Source organism: Mandrillus leucophaeus, unplaced genomic scaffold (genome assembly GCF_000951045.1).
Source record: "Mandrillus leucophaeus isolate KB7577 unplaced genomic scaffold, Mleu.le_1.0 Scaffold85, whole genome shotgun sequence".
In the NCBI taxonomy this organism is placed as follows: domain Eukaryota; kingdom Metazoa; phylum Chordata; class Mammalia; order Primates; family Cercopithecidae; genus Mandrillus; species Mandrillus leucophaeus.
Window position 1 is genome coordinate 623,243 of NW_012109252.1, and position 18,701 is coordinate 641,943.

Here is an 18,701-nt window from a genome sequence, read left to right on the forward strand (position 1 = left end):
AATTAAATAAAAATTCTGTCCATATTTTTTCTAACACAAATGTTTGGTCATGTATGAAACATATAATTGTTGTAGTTCTTCTGGTGCTTAGCCTTCTGATCTGAGGAAGAATGGACAGGCACAAGCACCATTTATCAAGGTAGTAAAAGACAGAAGTTTTTAGTCAGTTTTCCTTAATTTCATCTTTGGCTTTTTTAAAGTGTCCTCTAGTATCATAAGGCAGTCCTCTTTTATTCTGTCCTTGGACAAAGTGTTTCTTTGTAGTTATACTTTAAAACATGTATTAGTCAGGGTTCTCTAGAAGGACAGAACGAATGGAATAGCTACATACATAAAGGGGAATTTATTAAGCATTAACTCACATGATCACAACTCCCACAATACACTGTCTGCAGGCTGAGGAACAAGGAGGGCCATTCTGAGTTCCAAAACTGAAGAGCTTGGAGTTCAATGTTCAGGGGCAAGAAGCATCCAACCCAGGAGAAAGATGTAGGCTAGGCCAGTCTCTCATTTCACATTTTTCTGCCTGCTTATATTCTAGCCATGCTGGCAGTTTATTAGATGGTGCCCACCCAAATTAAGGGTGGGTCTGCCTTTCCCATCCCACTGACTCAAATGTTAGTCTCCTTTGGCAGCACCCCCACAGACACATCCAGGATCAATACTTTGTATCCTTCAATCCAAAAGTTGAAACTCAGTATTAACCATCACAAAACATATGGCCGGGCGTAATGGCTCACGCCTGCAATCCCAGCACTTTGGGAAGCCGAGGCAGGTGGATCACGAGGTCAAGAGATCAAGACCATCCTGGCCAACATGGTAAAACTGTCTCTACCAAAAATACAAAAATTAGCTGTGCTTGGTGGTGTGTGCCTGTAGTCCCAGCTACTTGGGAGGCTGAGGCAGGGGAATCTCTTGAACTCGATAGGTGGAGGTAGCAGTGAGCCAAGATCGTGCCATTGCACTCCAGCCTCGTGACAGAGCGATCAGAAGATGTTCTTGATAAGAATTAGTTTACCATCGCTAATAATTTGGGAATCAAAATTTTGGCCCAGTGATGACGTTTTTCCACTTTTTACTTATACTTCTTATTTAAAATTTTAAACTAATTCTTTAATGGAAAAAAGATCATTTGCAAAGTGATATGTTTGAGTTTTATGTGACTGAGCGGAAATAAAATACATTTTCATTCTTTATTTGTGTTTATTTTTTTTTTTAACTTGAACTTGAAGCTTTTGAGGAAAAAGAAAAGATAGTTCTGACATAATCTGGTTGACCTCACATGGTTATGGTGGAGGAAAATATCTGAGGGATGTATCTGCCTTAGTAGAGTGAGTGACGCCAGGATTCTACTAGAAACCTTCAGTTTTGGAGCTTACAGAAATATCCTCCATCTAAAAGTGAAAATAAAGTGTTTCTATTTAAAACTATAAAAAACGGCCGGGCGCGGTGGCTCAAGCCTGTAATCCCAGCACTTTGGGAGGCTGAGACGGGCGGATCACGAGGTCAGGAGATCGAGACCATCCTAGCTAACACGGTGAAACCCTGTCTCTGTTAAGAAATACAAAAAAAAAAAAAAAAAAACTAGCCGGGCGAGGTGGCGGGTGCCTGTAGTCCCAGCTACTCGGGAGGCTGAGGCCGGAGAATGGCGTGAACCCGGGAGGCGGAGCTTGCAGTGAGCTGAGATCTGGCCACTGCACTCCAGCCTGGGCGACAGAGCGAGACTCTGTCTCAAAAAAAAAAAAAAAAAAAAAAAACTATAAAAAACTAAATAGAAGTGTTTTAGAGTGATAACGTGATTTTCAATTAAGACACTAGCATGAAGGCTGAGCTTAGTTAAGTAAAAATCTCTGCTAGCTGATCATAAACAGATCAAAGCTGTCAGATGTCTGAGCTGTTTTCCTTTGACTTTTAGAATACAACTCAAGTTTTTCAAGCCATTGTAATGCAGGGCTTCAGGAAATTTCTTAACTAATCATCATTAACAAGGTGCCTTAACCGTAACATTGCCATATTCTAAGGAGTTTTATTCATCATGGAAAATGTTCTGTCCATCAATTAAGATTTAACATAATGCTAATTAATGTTCAAAGGATTAAACATGTTATCTCTAACTTTTTTTTCCTTTGAGGCTTGAAAATTGCCATTGTGGCCGGGCACAGTGGCTTACGCCTGTAATCCCCTGTAATCCCAGCACTTTGGGAGGCCAAGGCAGGCAGATCACGAGGTCAGGAGTTCGAGACCAGCCTGCCCAACATGGTGAAACCCCATCTCTACTAAAGATACAAAAAAAAAACCCCAAAAGCATTAGCCGAGTGTGATGGCGCATGCCTGTAATCCCAGCTACTCGGGAGGCTGAGGCAGGAGAATTGTTTGAACCTGGGAGGGAAGTGGAGGTTGCACTGAGCCGAGATCACACCATTGCACTCCAGCCTGGGTGACAGGGCAAGACTCCATCTCAAAAAAAAAAAAAGAAAAGAAAAGAAAAGAAAAAGAAAATTGCCATATCAAGAAGAAATGAGCTGTAGAAATATAACCTTTCTGAAATACTGAAGATAATTCTGAATTCAAATCAGTGAGGGTATATCTAAGATAGGAAGTACAGTCAGGCCACAGCCAGCATGGTAAGGGTGCAATAGGCTGTACTGAGTGGCTCCTGCGCTGGTCAGTGCTCTGTGCTAAATAGATAAGCAGAGCGGACTTGACCCCTCCTTATGTAAAAATATAAGGAAATAGAGTACTGGCAATGTAAAGACTGGATATCAAATGGCTGGGTTTTAATTGGAGGTCTGTTCCATGATGCTTTAAAAAGTGCTTTGAACATCTGTGTACAATGTGTTTCGTTTTCTCAGCAAAAGTGAAGCCAAAGTAAATAAGATAACTGGGGAAAAATTAAGACATACTCACACATACACATACACACAGACATACGCCCCCGCCCCGCCACACGCACACCTCTCTATATTTTATAAGCCCTAACTTTCTAATAATGGATTCCTTTAGTTTTAAATTGGACTCATAGGAAGAGACCCCAAAAGCGTTAGTAATTATACATGTTGCTTTTTTACTGAAAGTATAAGATAAAATGTTAAAACAAACAAAACCCCCTAAAAAGCAAACCATTTTTCCTTTTAGTCCCATATTAATATACAAGTGATAGAAAACTGATATAATCTTTGTATCTCTTAAGTTAATATGAGGATTGACTTTGAACAGACAACTCTGGCGAGACTTTCTAAAATAATTTAATCATTTGTCTTTCTAGAACCTGTTCTATTATTATTATAGCTGTTTCCCTTATTATTTTAATACATCTGAGACATGGCCTTGAAAATAATATTAAGTTTTTCTCCTAAGTTGCATTACTTCTTACCTGGTAAATCTTTGTTTTTCTATTACATTGATAGGAATGCAAAACAAGATTTTAACGTATTATTTTGTTAAGTTTTCAGTAAACGTGCTCACGTATTTGATGTGTTTCAACTTTGGCTCACCTATCACGTGTACTATTATTATTGCACAGCACCTCATTCTCGGTTGGTTTTATTTTCAGCTCCCTGCGGAGGCCAGTACATGGGATCAGAAGGAGTAGTTTTATCACCAAACTACCCCCATAATTACACAGCTGGTCAAATATGCCTCTATTCCATAACGGTACCAAAGGAATTCGGTAAGGATGCCCTTTTATTTTTAATTCATTGTCATGTTTCCTTTCAGGGTTAATTTTTCTGTTTTTCGATAAACAGGTATTCTAGAGCTTAGTGAAATAGTTCATATAAAAGCAAATGAGTTGCATTTTAGTAGCAGGCTTTCCAAACGTATCCCACACAATGTCCATTACAATCCTTTTACCAATGTAATATTAAATGCTTACAGTCCCCTCTAGGGTTATGATCCAGAATAATTAGAGAGAATTAATTTGGCTTTTTTCTTAGGTTTCTCACACATCGTTCTTTCAATTGGTTGTTTTTATGAGCGAGGGAGGATTTCTCATAAAGTAGAGGGTGGGTCAGAGCGCTGTGTGCATGTCTGTGCAGGAATGGCACGTACATTCAGTGAATTCAGTAACCAGATCATGATCGAAATCACTGCATCCTTGAGTCAACCTGTAAGTGCTCAGGGATGGAGAAGCAGGCACAGTCCTGACTGTTTCACCTGCTGAACCCTGACTTTCTATTTCCCTCCTACCTATTGTGTCCAATTCGATCGAATTTTCCAAGATGACTTCATTTCCAGAAGGACCTTCCCTGGTCGCTTTGCACTTCATTTATGTAATGCTCACTCTCACTCTTGACCAGGACAATTTATCTTGGATCGGATTCTTTTCTGGAGTAAACCAGATAGTAGCTATCATCATCTTAAAGACTATTTCCCTCTTTCTGATAGGAAAATTGAAAACACTACATAGTCAAGGTTTTTATATATGTCTAAGACGGCAATCACTCACTCAGCATATAAAGCAGATAAAAATTCTAATGTTAGACTGTATTTGAGGTAAAGCATTTTTAACATATGACAAGAAAGTTATTTGGTGGGTAAGAAACTTGTGTGTGGGAGACATTATTTTTATAAACTTCTATTATGTTATGATTCCCAGGCTTCTTACGAATTTAATACACACCCTCCCTGAGCCTTGCTGTTCCCTTTGTTATGATAAATGGACAATAATACCTAAAACGGGTTCTAGATTCCAACTTTTTAAGTTGACCCAAATTCTTTAAAGTCCCTCATTTAACTTCAACCTTAATTCTGAATTTGAACGAAATACATTTTTCTCACCTAAATGCTCAGCAGTATTTCCCTCATTATCACAAAAAAGTCTTTTTTTATGAATACGTGACAAAATATACTTATTACAATGGAGTTTAGCAGCCATATCCTATTACTTTAGTTAAATACAAAATATTATTGTCATCACTACACAATTAAAATTTTTCAGCTAAAAAATCATACTCATATCCTAAATATTGATTATAATTTCCTGATCTGAAAGGTTTAATCACACAAACGCATCACATCCTATCTGGCAGAAAGTCTCAGTGTGGAATAACATAGTTATAGCGAATCTTTAATGAAAATGCATTCTATCTTTTACTTTCTTCCCCTATTCGTTACTCCTTCCTATGAAATAAACTAATTAACTAAACAATTAATCTCACAGTATTTGTAAGTCCATGGATGCAAAGGTGAAACGAATCTGGTCCATGCTCCTGGCAGGCTTATGGTGTGGGGGTGAGGCAGACGTGCAATCCAGACATTACGGGGTGACGTGATCCTTACCAGGTAGGAAGGGGCTGCTTCCTGTCTGTCAACACAGGCTGAAAATGGGAAGCAATATTATTAATAAGACAGGTCTTCAGATAACCCAGTTTCCTCTGTTCTCATCCAAAACCATAGCCAAGAATGCTTTCTAAAACACAAATCTAAGCATTTTAGTATCGTGATAAACATTCTTTCTCACTCCTATTACCTACAGAACAAAGTGTTTGTGTTTCAGGGTGGCCTTTGAGGTCCTTGCCACAGACTTTTGCATTCCAATCCCCTGTTTGTTTTTTATCCAGGTAGTGTTAGCTGAAGTTGACTGTTTGCTGCATTTGTCCCCTCTACCATTTTGCTTTTTGTATTCCATTTGCTGATATAATTTCTTATATTCCATTCTTCCATGAATCCTTCTTGAAGAACTAGTGATAGTGCCATTCCCACCGTGAAGCATTGACGGTTCCTGCGGCTGAAGCCCCATAACCCTTTGTTTGTTCTTCTCATCACATTGTCATGATTTCCAGCAGCAGTATGGATAGCACTGAGCAGCTTTTCTCTCTTGGAAACTGAGTTTGCTCACTAGGGCAGACTGTGAGTGATGGGTTAGAACCCAGGTGAAGGAGGCGCCTCAAGGAAGATGTCAGGGCCATCTCTAGAATGAGCTGGGCATTCCTCCTGGCTCCTGACATCTTGCACTCAAAATCCACATGTGTCGTGGAAATTACCGAACATGTTCGAGTGTGATAGTCCTGGGACAATGTTAATATCACCTTCCCTCCTCTTTTCTTAGTTTCTAATATGAGGTGGATGTCAGCAAAATATTTCTTGAAAAGGAGTAGAAATTATCTATGGATGATTCACTTTCGTGACCCAAGTTTTTGGCCTCCAATATGTTAAAAATCTAATGAACTTGGGGAGGTGGTGGGTGGATTAGGATGGTATGAGCAAGATCTGTAGAGAAAGTATTAAGTCCTCTCCCTCTCTAATTTCTGAAAAAAGGTTTTAGTGCATTTCATCTATTGGGAAAGTTCATCTAGTCTATATGACTTCTTTGTGTTTTTCTCTGGCAAATTATAAAATCTTCAAAGACAATATTAGATATGTGTGTATGGATTCAGTTACATAAATGTATGTATGTGTGTCTATACACATATGGGCACACACACTGTTACAGTTAGATTACTTCCATCATACTAACAAATATTAACAGTAATTCTTTCTATTGGAATTCTGACACACACAACTAGCGCACACACCTCCATTTCTTGTTCATAATGGTTTAGAATGATTGTAGTGCAAATCTTACAATAAATAAGAAAAGGATTAGTTGTTCATTGCTTGTAAATATATACTAAATCACAGGTTTTCCTGCATATATAAAGGCCCTCTATATCATCAATCTGAATACACAGTATCAGTTAAATTTGAAGTCACAAAGTATATAGTTATGTTTTACTTGAAGGATGTGTGTTCACACAACTTTCATAACCTGTAAGGTAAATGAGATTGTAGAGTGGAAAACAGCAAGTGATTCCTATTATATGCCACAGAATCACGTGTGTAAATCAGTTTGTATGAATACGGTAATGTATTAATATGAATTTGGCATTGTAATAACCTTTTGTGAGGAATTTAATTTCCTCGTCAAATCATCATGGGGCTTGATCCTTTGCTTATTTTTCATTGAATAAAATGTTGCTAAATATTTGAAAATATAGGGAAGTCTTTACAGATTTTTTTTTTTTTTTTTTTTTTTTTTTTTTTTTTTTTGAGATAGCGTCTCACTCTGTCACCCAGGCTGGAGTGCAGTGGCACAATCTCAGCTCATTGCAACCTCTGCCTTCCAGGTTCAAGCAATTCTCCTACCTCAGCCTCCTGAGTACCTGGGATTACAGGCAGCCACCACCAAGCCTTGCTAATTTTTGTATTTTTAATAGAGACAGGGTTTCACCATGTTGACCTGGCTGGTCGTGAACTCCTGACCTCAAGATGATCCACCTGCCTCCGCCCCCAAAGTACTGGGATTACAGGCATGAGCCACCACATCCAGCCCAGATATTCTTAATGCTGTGTTTATTAAAACAAAAACATTCTTCATTTAATGTTCAAATTTGAAATAAAACAGTATGTTTTTCTTTTATTAAATGCCAAAAGTCAAGAAGCAAAGTAAAATAGTTTTGTCAACTGAAAACTTAGAAAGCGGAGAAAATAAGTTAATATTTATTTTTTACCAGATTCTTAGGATAATGATCCTTTGGGGCAATTAATAGATATTCAGTGAAATCAAAACTCTCCATTTTGTTTTCTTAGAGCATCTTGTGCCAACATCTCCCCTCTTATTTTTTAGTGGTCTTTGGACAGTTTGCCTATTTCCAGACAGCCCTAAATGATTTGGCTGAATTATTCGATGGAACCCATGCACAGGCCAGACTTCTCAGCTCGCTCTCTGGGTCTCACTCAGGTAAGTCTTAAAGCATTTTGTGCTTAATTTAGTTTAGACAGCTAGGGGGATTGATTTTTAACTTGTCTATTTCTTCTGCTTTGTTTTGATGAATGAGAAATGTAATCATTTTTGAATCTGCGTGTGTGCTTAGAAAAATCTTATTTTAGATGTAAGCTCTCAAAAGTGTTTTTATCTCAGCCATAAAATCATCTGCTTTTATCATCTTACTAAGATTTCAGAAAATATAGTATTTATCTCAGTAAAAGGGGCAAAGATCCGAAAAAGAGGGTGGGATAATCAACTATCATCCACGTTTAATTTTGTATCCCATGTGTCTTAACCTCCCTTCTGGATATAAAAATGATTAACATTTCGGTCCAAATCATTTTAAGCCTGTAAGTCCTACATAGAGAGACCCATTAATAACCACACATCTACCCGTGTTCACATGTACACATGCATACATTTATCCACACATGCACGCAAACACACAGGAACCCCCATAAAACATGGAGTTATTTCACAACTTATTTTTATCCCATTCTTACCCTTAAAATCACATACAGAAATCTGTCTCTAACAAACACTGTATACACCCAGTGTCCTTACTCTGAGTTCTGAATGGTATTCTGAGGGTTTAACGTAGCACAATTTAACCCCACTTTTAATTGGTGACCTACCCCTTATTTGTACTGATACGTTTTCATCGTTTACAAAATCAGTTTGGTACTGAGTACATTCACTAATTTGCCTAGTAAACTATATGCATCACAAGCTTTGACCAATTAAGGTTAAGATTTGGTTATTTCCAGGTTTTCACTATTTCATTATTAACTAAAAGTCTTAAGACCGATGTTTTGTTATTTTCTACTAGGGTTCAGTGACGTATCTAAGAATGCATTAGAGGATACATGTTAAATACGTTGATTATTAGTAACACATTGTCCTCTGAAAAGCTTATGCCAATTCACACACCTCCCACCACTGCTTGAGACAGACTCTTCCACATTTTGTATGTGTTTTTATATATTTTTTATTTTTATTTTATTATTACTTTTTGAGACGAAGTCTCACTCACTCTGTTGCCCAGGCTAGAGAGCAGTGGCACCATCTCGGCTCACTGCAACCTCCATCTCCCAGGTTCAAGCAATTCTCCTGCCTCAGCCTCCTGAGTGACTGGGATTACAGGCATGTGCCACCATAGCTGGCTAATTTTTGCATTTTTAGTAGAGATGTAGTTTCCCCATGTTGGCCAGGCTGGTCTCAAACTCCTGGCCTCAAGTGATCCACCAGCTTCAGCCTCCCAAAGTGTTGGGATTACCGGTGTGAGCCACCGCGCCTGGCCTATATGTGCTTCTAAAGGTTAAAAATATACTTCAGAAGGTCTTTTCTGAATCCTTTAATTTTTAAAAAATCATCTTTGGATTCAGTGGCTTTTTAAAAAAATTTAAGTAAAATTCTTCTCATTTTAGCTAAAATTAAATTAAGGTGATTCTGAGCAAATGATTCACCCTTTACTTCTGTCCCCTCTATTATATAGACTTACCATTGGTGCTTTCTTCAAATGAAATCATCAGTGAAATAATGATTACAGTATATTTTAATCAAATGCACTGCCTATTCTTGCCTGGGACAGAGTTTTTAAATCTTTATAAAAACAACATATTTGAGTTTTAAACCACAAAGTGAAAATGTTTTAAAAGTTCAAAGAATAAATGTGAAATTTTAGCTTTATCACCATTTTCCAAAATATGACTGTCCGCCACGGTGCTGTGTGTTTTCTGAATCCCATGTTTTATCTCTGTCTTCATTTCTAGGGGAAACATTGCCCTTGGCTACGTCAAATCAAATTCTGCTCCGATTCAGTGCGAAGAGCGGTGCCTCTGCCAGGGGCTTCCACTTCGTGTATCAAGGTGAGGGTCACTCCCCATGTCTCCACATGTCACTGTGGTCCTTCCTGACGCTGCACACACCGCCAGTCTCAGACAGAGCACTCAGAACATCTCAATGGCATTTGTGTCATATTTAAGAAGCTGGAGGTGTTCGTATGTTCATAATGAAGTTATTTAATAAAAATATTACAATTTTTTGACAGTTGAAACTCATATTTCTACTACAAAACACAATAATATCTCATTTATCAGGCACTAGAAGGGAATAAATATTGATCATATTACCTTTCCGTAGCTCTTCACATCTTGTAAGATGATTTCAAATACAATATTTTATCTAATTAAGTATTTTGTAATAGTTTAGATCTTAGTAATGATATATGAAATATATTTAAAATGCATTATACAATTTTACATTTTATTATAAAAACTAAGCTTAAAAGGAAAGTTAACAAAACAAAAAACAAAATATCACACATGCATCTCTTATCCTAACTAAATACCTATTTATTTTGTTTGTGTTTTATTTACTTTGGGTACTTTTACACCTTTATACTTATTTTTTAATTTAAACCTTTTAAAAAATATTTGAGATTGCTCAAAGATTCTGAAAAGCTAAGAATTTTCTCCGAATATGTTTCACTTTTGTTTTGCATATTCATTATATGAACTTGAAAAAATGACCACATAAACTGTTCATACACTTTCGGAAGCTTGGAGTAAGTCTTTGGATGGAGCTTGTCATGACTGTAAAGGCTGAGATCTGGAAGAAATGATCATGCTCAGAGATAAACTGTGTGTTCAAAAATAAGAAGCAATACTTAGTTTTTCTAGGTCTCGATTTTGCTGGAGGCTACAGATACTAATGGCCACTGTTAAGTATTTTCTTCAGATCTGGAGAAACATCTTTTCTTAGCAATGGTTTGTTTTCTTTAATAAAGATTCCTCCAGAAAACATTATTGATACTACTATGTTTTTTAAAAAAAGATGGAGTATAACAATGTTATATTATTTATCAATCATTTCTAATCATCTCGGATTCGGAATTTCATGACTTCAAAACAGTTCAGTGTAAAAACCCTTCAGTTTTCAGCAATTAGATAATTTAAAGAGTAATGGGAAGAGAATGAGGATGATGCTTAACAGTTCATCAGGAGACAAAGATCTCTCTGATCCTGTGTAAGTAGCCATTGAATGAATCGAGATGCGAATGCATTAAAAGGAGTTACATAGTTATAAGTTACATCTTTTATTAAAATGTAAATAATTACCCAGTAGTTTTTAAAAACGGACTTTATTAGAGTGTGGCCTGTTGAAACAACCCGTCTCTTACTACTTCTAATTTTTTCAAATAAATTCTATCTGACTTTGCAAAAGCAGAATCATGTTTAGACCAAAGTGAGATGTGTAAAGAAACTGGGCTGCCTGAACATTTTCTCTCCTGGAAATGCTCAAGTGACTGACCTTGTCTGCCTTTATAAGGGGCTTTCTTTGGTTTTCGATAAAGATTATAAAATGTATCAGATCATCAGATAACATATTGCATGCAAATATCCTGGTGTCTTATATTCAAATGTTGTCCTTGGAAGGCATGTATTTTAAAAATTTTGCTTAAAGTAATACGTTTTCATCAAAATGTCAAAGATACAGAAAAGTAGAAAGAAAAGAACATCATTTATAGAGGAAATTTATTTTTCTTGTCCTCAAGAGTATATAATGACTCTAACATCCTTAATATTTTATAAATTTCTAAATACCTCCTTCTCTTGCTTTACTCCTACTAGTGTGTTTATGCAAAAAAAAATTGATGTCTTTCTATCAAAAATTAAGTTTTTCTGGAGGTAAAGAACTAGAATTATAAATGCAACTTATGAATTACTCAACAGCAGTGGTAAAAGTTTTGAGTACACATGAAAAGTTAAATTGAACATTGCTTCTTGAAAGGCAGTAGTTACACTGAAGCCTAAAAATTATTTGAACTCTATTATATAAAAATATTCTGAACAGTACTTTCATACACCACTACAGCTTCATTCTTTCACAAACAAATTCAACCTCAAATTGCACATAGACTTTATGATTTCCGTGGTTGTAGGATACCTAACCCTTGTTAACAGACACAGTTCAGTTATAAAGAGCTGCTGGGGGCTGCCGTGAAAAATGCTTGCAACAGTATCAGTGTGCAGAAAACGTGTGTGTGACTCCAGACATGCACAGATCATGGTCTCTAGCCCTCTGCTCCCCACCCCCCATGTCATCCTGGTTAGTGATATGAAGACATAATTAATGATGATGTTACCATCTTTCTGAACTTGTGAAGCAATGGAAGTCTAGAGGCTTTTGAATGCAGTATTCTAGTGAACCTATGCAATTGCTGGGTTTTTGTTTGTTTTCCACACTGCTTGAGAGCAGAAGGGTACATTTGGAAAGCATGAGAGAAGAAGGTGTGAGTTAGATCACAGGGCACCCCAGAGAAGGCTGTGGTGAGTGACCCTTCAGAATGAAACACTGGATAACCCTTCAGCATGGATGTGTCCACGGTGAGCCAGTACTTGCGAGGAGCTTCTCTTATCTTTAGTTTGGTGCCGCTGAATAAACCGGCATGGTCATGATCCACTCTACCAGCAAGGAAGCACTCACAATCCACTGATCTCCAGTGACGGAAGCAGTGGTGTGGAGACTGAGATGAGTGACCTGCATGACCAACAGGTTTCGGTGATAATGGAGCACTGTTTGCAGCTGTAGCTCAGGCGTGTGTCCTGCCCTCCCAACCTTTCACCCCACTCTGAATCAGTAACCACTCCCTCAGCTGTGATATAATCAAATAGCATTGAGAAGCAAAAGCTATGGTGAGAAGCTGGCATGAAAAGAAATCGAATTATTTCCCTCCTGAAGTATGAGAGTCTCTGTAATGGTTTTGTTACCAGAAAGGGGTCCAGATCCAGACCCCAAGAGACGGTTCTTGGATCTCGCGCAAGAAGGAATTTGGGGCGAGTCCATAGAGTAAAGTGAAAGCAAGTTTATTTGGAAAGTTAAGGAATAAAGAATGGCTACTCCTTAGACCAGTGGCCTGGGCCACTCAGCTGCTTATACTTGCTGTTATTTCTTGATTATATGCTAAACGAGTGGTGGATTATTTGTGAGTTTTCTGGGAAAGGGGTAGACAATTCCTTTATCTAGGGTCTCTCCCCTTTTTAGGCCCTTTAGAGTAACTTCCTGGCATTGCCATGGCATTTGTAAACTGTCATGGTGCCGGTGGGAGTGTTTTTTTTAAAGCATGCTAATGCTTTTTAATTAATGTATAATGAGCAGTGGGGATGACCAGAGGCCACTTTAGAAGCCATCTTGGTTTTGGAGGATTTTAGCCAGCTTCTTTACTACATCTTTTTATCAGAAAGATCTTTGTGACCTGTAGCTTGTGCCGACCTCTTATCTCATCCTGTGACTTAGAATGCTTGACCTCCTGCGAATTTAGCCCAGTAGGTCTCAGTCTCATTTTACACAGCCCCTATTGAAGATGGGGTCTCTCTGGATCAAACGCCTCTGATAGTTTTAATATTCCAAGTCTGAACCATGGTTACATTTTTTCCTGGCATTAGCAAGCTTTCTTGAAGACATGGGAGATACACAATTCTTGCTTTTAAATGCTGAACATGTTCAGCTTTGTACATTTGCTTTTTGGCATCAAGCAGAAAGTGTTTTATACCAGTTTCTGAGCTCCCGGGAATTCCCTGAGTGTTCACAGTGGAGGAGACTCTTGTAGCCTCCCCTGTACCCTCTAAGTTCCCTGGCCTTGTACCATCAAGCAGGGACTGGAAGAACCTGCATGATTGGCTGTGGTTATACAGGTTTAGGGATCTTTGCCATTTCACAGGAAATATATCACGCCTAAAATCAACATATTCTTAGCAAAATGCAAAAGCAGAACATCACACAAACCATTTCTTAGTAACTCCAGCACAGTCTGCTTCTTCCAGGATTAGAAGAGGCCATTGATTCTATACCATTAAGTAATTACGTCGCATTTAGAGACTTTGCTTTGGCCCGTAATTCATGTCTTTCAACATTAGAATCAATCCGCCTGAAAAGAGGCCAAGGGAGGCAGAGCCCACATCCTTCTCTTTGCTGCCTGCTCCGAGGCTCCTGAGGATTTAAGGCAGGCTGGTCACAGCTGCCCACCCTGCCCTGTCTTCTCCCCCATCCCTCTGATGTGCATGATTGATTGTGTCTCAATAAACCTTCATGTGGGAGAGTCCCTCATCAACGCTACTTTTTTCAATGGTCTTATATTTATGCCTGTCTGTTTTCATAAAGAGCCTATTCCTGTAATTTATTTCAACGTAGAATTCAATGCTGCCTTCAGTTCCTTCCAAATAACACACTCACACCAAAATGAGTAAACTGCAAGGATTTGCTGTACATTTTAAAGGGAAAAGGAAACCATATTTCTATATTGAACCTCCTCCACAGTGCCCAGCTTATAAATGTCCATTGGCCGGGACTTTTTCTTTCCAAGTCATGTTTTCCAGGTCACCATCTCTACCTGGATTCTCCTCTCCCAGGCTCCTTACGTGAAGCAGCACCTGCATCCGAGGCTCAGGAGCTCAAGGCTTTCTTCTTGCAGGGTCTTGTGCTGGAAAGACTTGGTCTCTTTAGCATTCATGGGAATATAGTTAATTACGCCAGGCACGGTGACTCATGCCTGTAATCCTAGCACTTTAGGAGGCCAAGGCAGGCAGACTGTCTGAGCTCAGGAGTTCAAGACCAGCCTGATCCACATGGTGAAACCCCATCTCTACTAAAAGTACAAAAAAAAAAAAAATTAGCCAAGTGTGGTGGCATGTGCCTGTAATCTCAGCTTCTTGGGAGACTGAGGCAGGAGAACTGCTTGAACCTGGGAGGCGGAGATTACAGCGAGCCTAGATCACACCACTGTACTCCAGCCTAGGTGACAGAACAAGACTCCACCTCAAAAATAAAATAAAATAAAATAGTTAATCGAATGGTCTCCTGAAAGTAAACAGAGGTATAAACGCAGAAATATTTTTTTCTCGATTTGGGTAGGAAAGATGTACATTAAGTGTTTCTTTACTTGAGGTTATTTCTGGACAGGCAAATACATGTTTTGATTGATTTTCCCTTGGTTTCTTCTTCTTTTTAGATGGCATGAATTATGTGGCTTAGTTGGTTTTCCACATCTAAAACCTCACGTTTGTATCAAGAGCTTATAAAATGCATATTCTTTGCAAAGAAGAATAAATGTAAAATTTTGCTTGCAATCCAGTGATATATATTTTAATTCATTGACTAGTAATGGCTTGTCCAACCTGATTTTTCAACCATGAGAGAGGAATGATTTTGAGATAGAAAATGTCCCTCAGTCACTAAATCAAAACTGCTCCACTGAGGTGTTGCCAGTGAGTCCTCCATGCATTCGGATTTATTTTATTATTGTTGTTGTGGTTTTCACATCGACTGTAACAGAGGTGCGGTAAAGGAGCAGCATGTAGCTGTAGCTTAGAGCATTTGCGGTGTTGAAGGGTGATCATGAAACCTGTCACAATACGTTTCCGGCTTTTCCCGACAGGTGTGCACACATTCGCACTGCTTCCCACTTCCAGCACCTCAGAGCCCCGGAGGAGGACATCCTGCCTCCGAAGAAACATGGTTGTCTGACCTGAGAAGTCAATCATTTTGTTGATCACCCTCTATTCCAGGCTGACCTCATTCCCGCTCACTTTTCCACTGGGCTGATTTCAATTTGGCTTCACGGCAGTGTGAAATATTTACTAAAAGATAGAGAATGATGATGACAGACAATAGAATTTCTCTCGGATGCTGTCTGAAATGTCCAGACGAAGGGCCAGAGCCAGAGGACTGGCAGGGAGGAGGAAGTCACAGAGCACGGTCTGATTTCCACCCACCCGCTTCCCAGACATTCCGTGGAGCTGTGATGTCTCCATTCCACAGCTTCTCCCTGTCCTACTGTCTCAAATACTTAAAATTGGTCTCTTCACTTTCTAAACTTCTTCCTCTAAAAATCCTTCTTCGTAATTTATCCAGATGCAGGTGTTCTTCATTTATTGTCATTTTCCTTGAAAATAGACCACTATCAAATTCATGAAGAAAGTGACCTGGGTACACATGGCCCTTGGTGCTGTATTTCTCCTCATTTTGGGAACTTGGAATGACAGTGATACCCTATATCTCTCAAAGATAAAAATATGTTTGCATAGCTCTCAAATATACAAGTAAGCGATGCAATACCTGAAGCCTCTTAGATAAGTGGAACCTTTGCCACGATAGCGGGTATTTTGTAAGCAATCCAGCATAAGTAGAAAAACCACCACTGGCAATAGTTCTTCATTTTGTGAAAGATCTTTGAGATGATTGTGGAAGCCTCTATGGGATATCTTTTTTTTTTTCTTCTTCATACCATTATTCAACTCTAACAAAATACTCAGGCATGACAAAAATAATTTCAAGAACTATTTTGTTATATGAATTGAGAATCCCTAATCCGACTATCCAAAATCCTAAATGCTCCAAAATCTGATATGTTTTGAGCACCAACATGACTCCACAAAGGAAAAATTTCACACCTGACCTCATGTAATGGACGAATCACAATAGAAAATGCTGTCAACACTGTCTCATGCACAAAATAATTAAAAATATTGTATTTGTATTTAAAATATAAAATATTGTATAAAATGGCTGCCCACCAGAGCTTCTCCATGGTGCCAAAGAGCTGCTTCTTGCGCTTCTCAGGCTACATAAATCCGTCTGACTCGTGACCCATTTAAAGAGCAACTTGTTTTATGGGAAACAATTGAGTATTAGCCAAACCCTAACAATTACTGTGTTTCATAAACCAAGTCATCATCTTAACAAGGATAAAGCATGTGTAGAAGGTGTATCAGGCTATGTGTATACGGCATGTATTAGACATAAATGAATTTCATGTTTAGACTTGGGTCCCATCCCTAAGATATCTTATTATGTTTACGCAAATATTCCAAAATCTATAAGAGTTCAAAACCTGAAACACCAAACATTTCAGATAAAGGATACTCAACCTGTAATAGAATATTATAGTTACTCTGTATTTCATTTTTAGCTTGCAGAAGAATGATTCTGATAAACCATAAATTATTTTCCACATCAGTGCTGTTAGAAAGGTAGACACTTTTATTAATTTTTCCTTTTTATAGAAAATATCTCAACACCAAATTTAAACATCATTTAATCAAAATAATCTGCCAATTTTCATTTTCATGGAACTGCTTCCCCAGCAGCAGTTACCCAAATCATGTCGGTTGTTGTTCTAATTCAACAGAAAATAAATAAATAAAACAGATTCTAGTGTGTTAGAAAAAGCTGTGGGAAGATAGAAGGGTTATTTTAAGATAAAATGAGTACGTGAGCACATTCTGATAAAGGACTGTACATTTAGGGTGAAGACACACAAGAACTGAGGAGGATAGAATCCCAGAGACAGTACCTGAATACTGTCTTTTTCATTGCAGAGGACAAAAGCAAAATACGCAAATTTCGAAGTGCATAACTATTTTCAGAGTTTGCCTGGTGTGACGGACCTCTTTGCCAATTGAAGTATTTTTTAATCTTTATCCCACGCTCCTTTTGATAAATAGGAATATCTCCTGTAGGTGGCAGTTTCTGCCATACAACCTGAATAGTTATCTCACCCCCCACATTGCACTGATACTCACCTGTCAGTACCTACTACCCAAAGAAGACCTGAGATACACACGCGTCATTCCATATACTTGGGTTTTCGCTTGCTGCAACAACGAAGGCCACCCATTATGCAGAACCTAGGAAAGTCTCATCAAGAGAGAACCAGAGGGACTTGCTATTTTTTCATTTTTTATTTTATTTATTTTTTTGGAGACAGAGTCTCAATCTGTCGCCCAGGCTGGAGTGCAGTGGCGCGATCTTGGTTCACTGCAACTTATGCCTCCCAGGTTCAAGCGATTCTCCTGCCTCAGACTCCCGAGTAGCTGGGATTACAGACATGTGCCACCACACCTGGCTAATTTTTGTATTTTTTAGTAGAGACGGGGTTTCACCATGTTGGCCAGGCTGGTCTCAAACTCCCGACCTCAAGTGATCCACCCTTCTCGGCCTCCCAAAGTGCTGGGATTACAGGTGTGAGCCACCGTACCCAGCCGGGGCCTGTTAAGATTTGGGCTCATCCTAGGTGACTTTAGGGAGGACTAAAGGCAACACAATTGCATGTGGAACAGGTGTTCTCATTAGGAAATCTACCCTCTTAACTGTAAACACAGGGCTTGTAGAGCAGATCTCCTGGACCTACTCATTTTACATAACTGAAACTTTATACCCACTCAAAAGTAGCTTCCCGTTTTCCTGTTCCCCAGCCCCCAGTAACTACCAGTGTAAATCTCTCTGGTTCTGTGAGTGCCACTACTTTAGATCTCCCCACAGAAGTAAAATCATAAGGTGTTTGTCCTTCTGAGACTGCTTATTTGCTTATTTCGGTTAGCGTGATGTCCTCAAGGTTCATCCGTGTTATTACAGATAGCAGAATTTTCTTCTTTTTCAAGGCTGTATAGTATTCCATCGAGTATCTGCTCCACGGTTTCTTTATCTGTTCATCTGATGATAGACATTTAAGTTGTTTGCACATTTAGACTATTTTGAAGAATGCTACAATGAATGTGAGAGTACCGATATTTCTTTGGGATCCCAATTTAAATTCCTTTAGATAAGTATACACAAGTGAGATTGCTGGATCTGATGGTAGTTTATCTTAATATTTTTATTGCATCACAATGGCCATATTATAAGAAATCATTCATGTGGTAGATTTTCTCATTAGACTGTGAGGCCTGTGAGGACAAGTACACCTTGTTAGTCACCTCACTATCACCAGCAGGATGATTAAATGTAATCGCCTGAATATCAATCAGTCCTCATAAGGCACTGAGTCTTTTTATGCTGTTTTCCTCATCTGAAGTGAGGACACTGAGATGGTCCTGAGGACGAAGTGCAGTTGGGAACGTGCTCCTCAAATCATTCTCTATAGCGATTGTTGGAGGCTTTATTAACTTCTCTATCT

At 38.6% G+C, this 18,701-nt stretch overlaps 1 protein-coding gene across 1 annotated transcript in view; it reads left to right on the forward strand.

Moving 5' to 3' along the window:
• The window catches only part of CSMD1 (CUB and Sushi multiple domains 1), a 666,897-nt gene that overhangs the window by 357,376 nt on the left and 290,820 nt on the right, over positions 1–18,701 (forward strand). Inside the window, exons 21-23 of the mRNA XM_011968609.1 lie at positions 3,554–3,670; positions 7,607–7,720; positions 9,520–9,615. Of these exons, the coding sequence (XP_011823999.1) occupies positions 3,554–3,670; positions 7,607–7,720; positions 9,520–9,615 (327 nt within the window). The remainder of the gene's footprint in view (positions 1–3,553; positions 3,671–7,606; positions 7,721–9,519; positions 9,616–18,701) is intronic.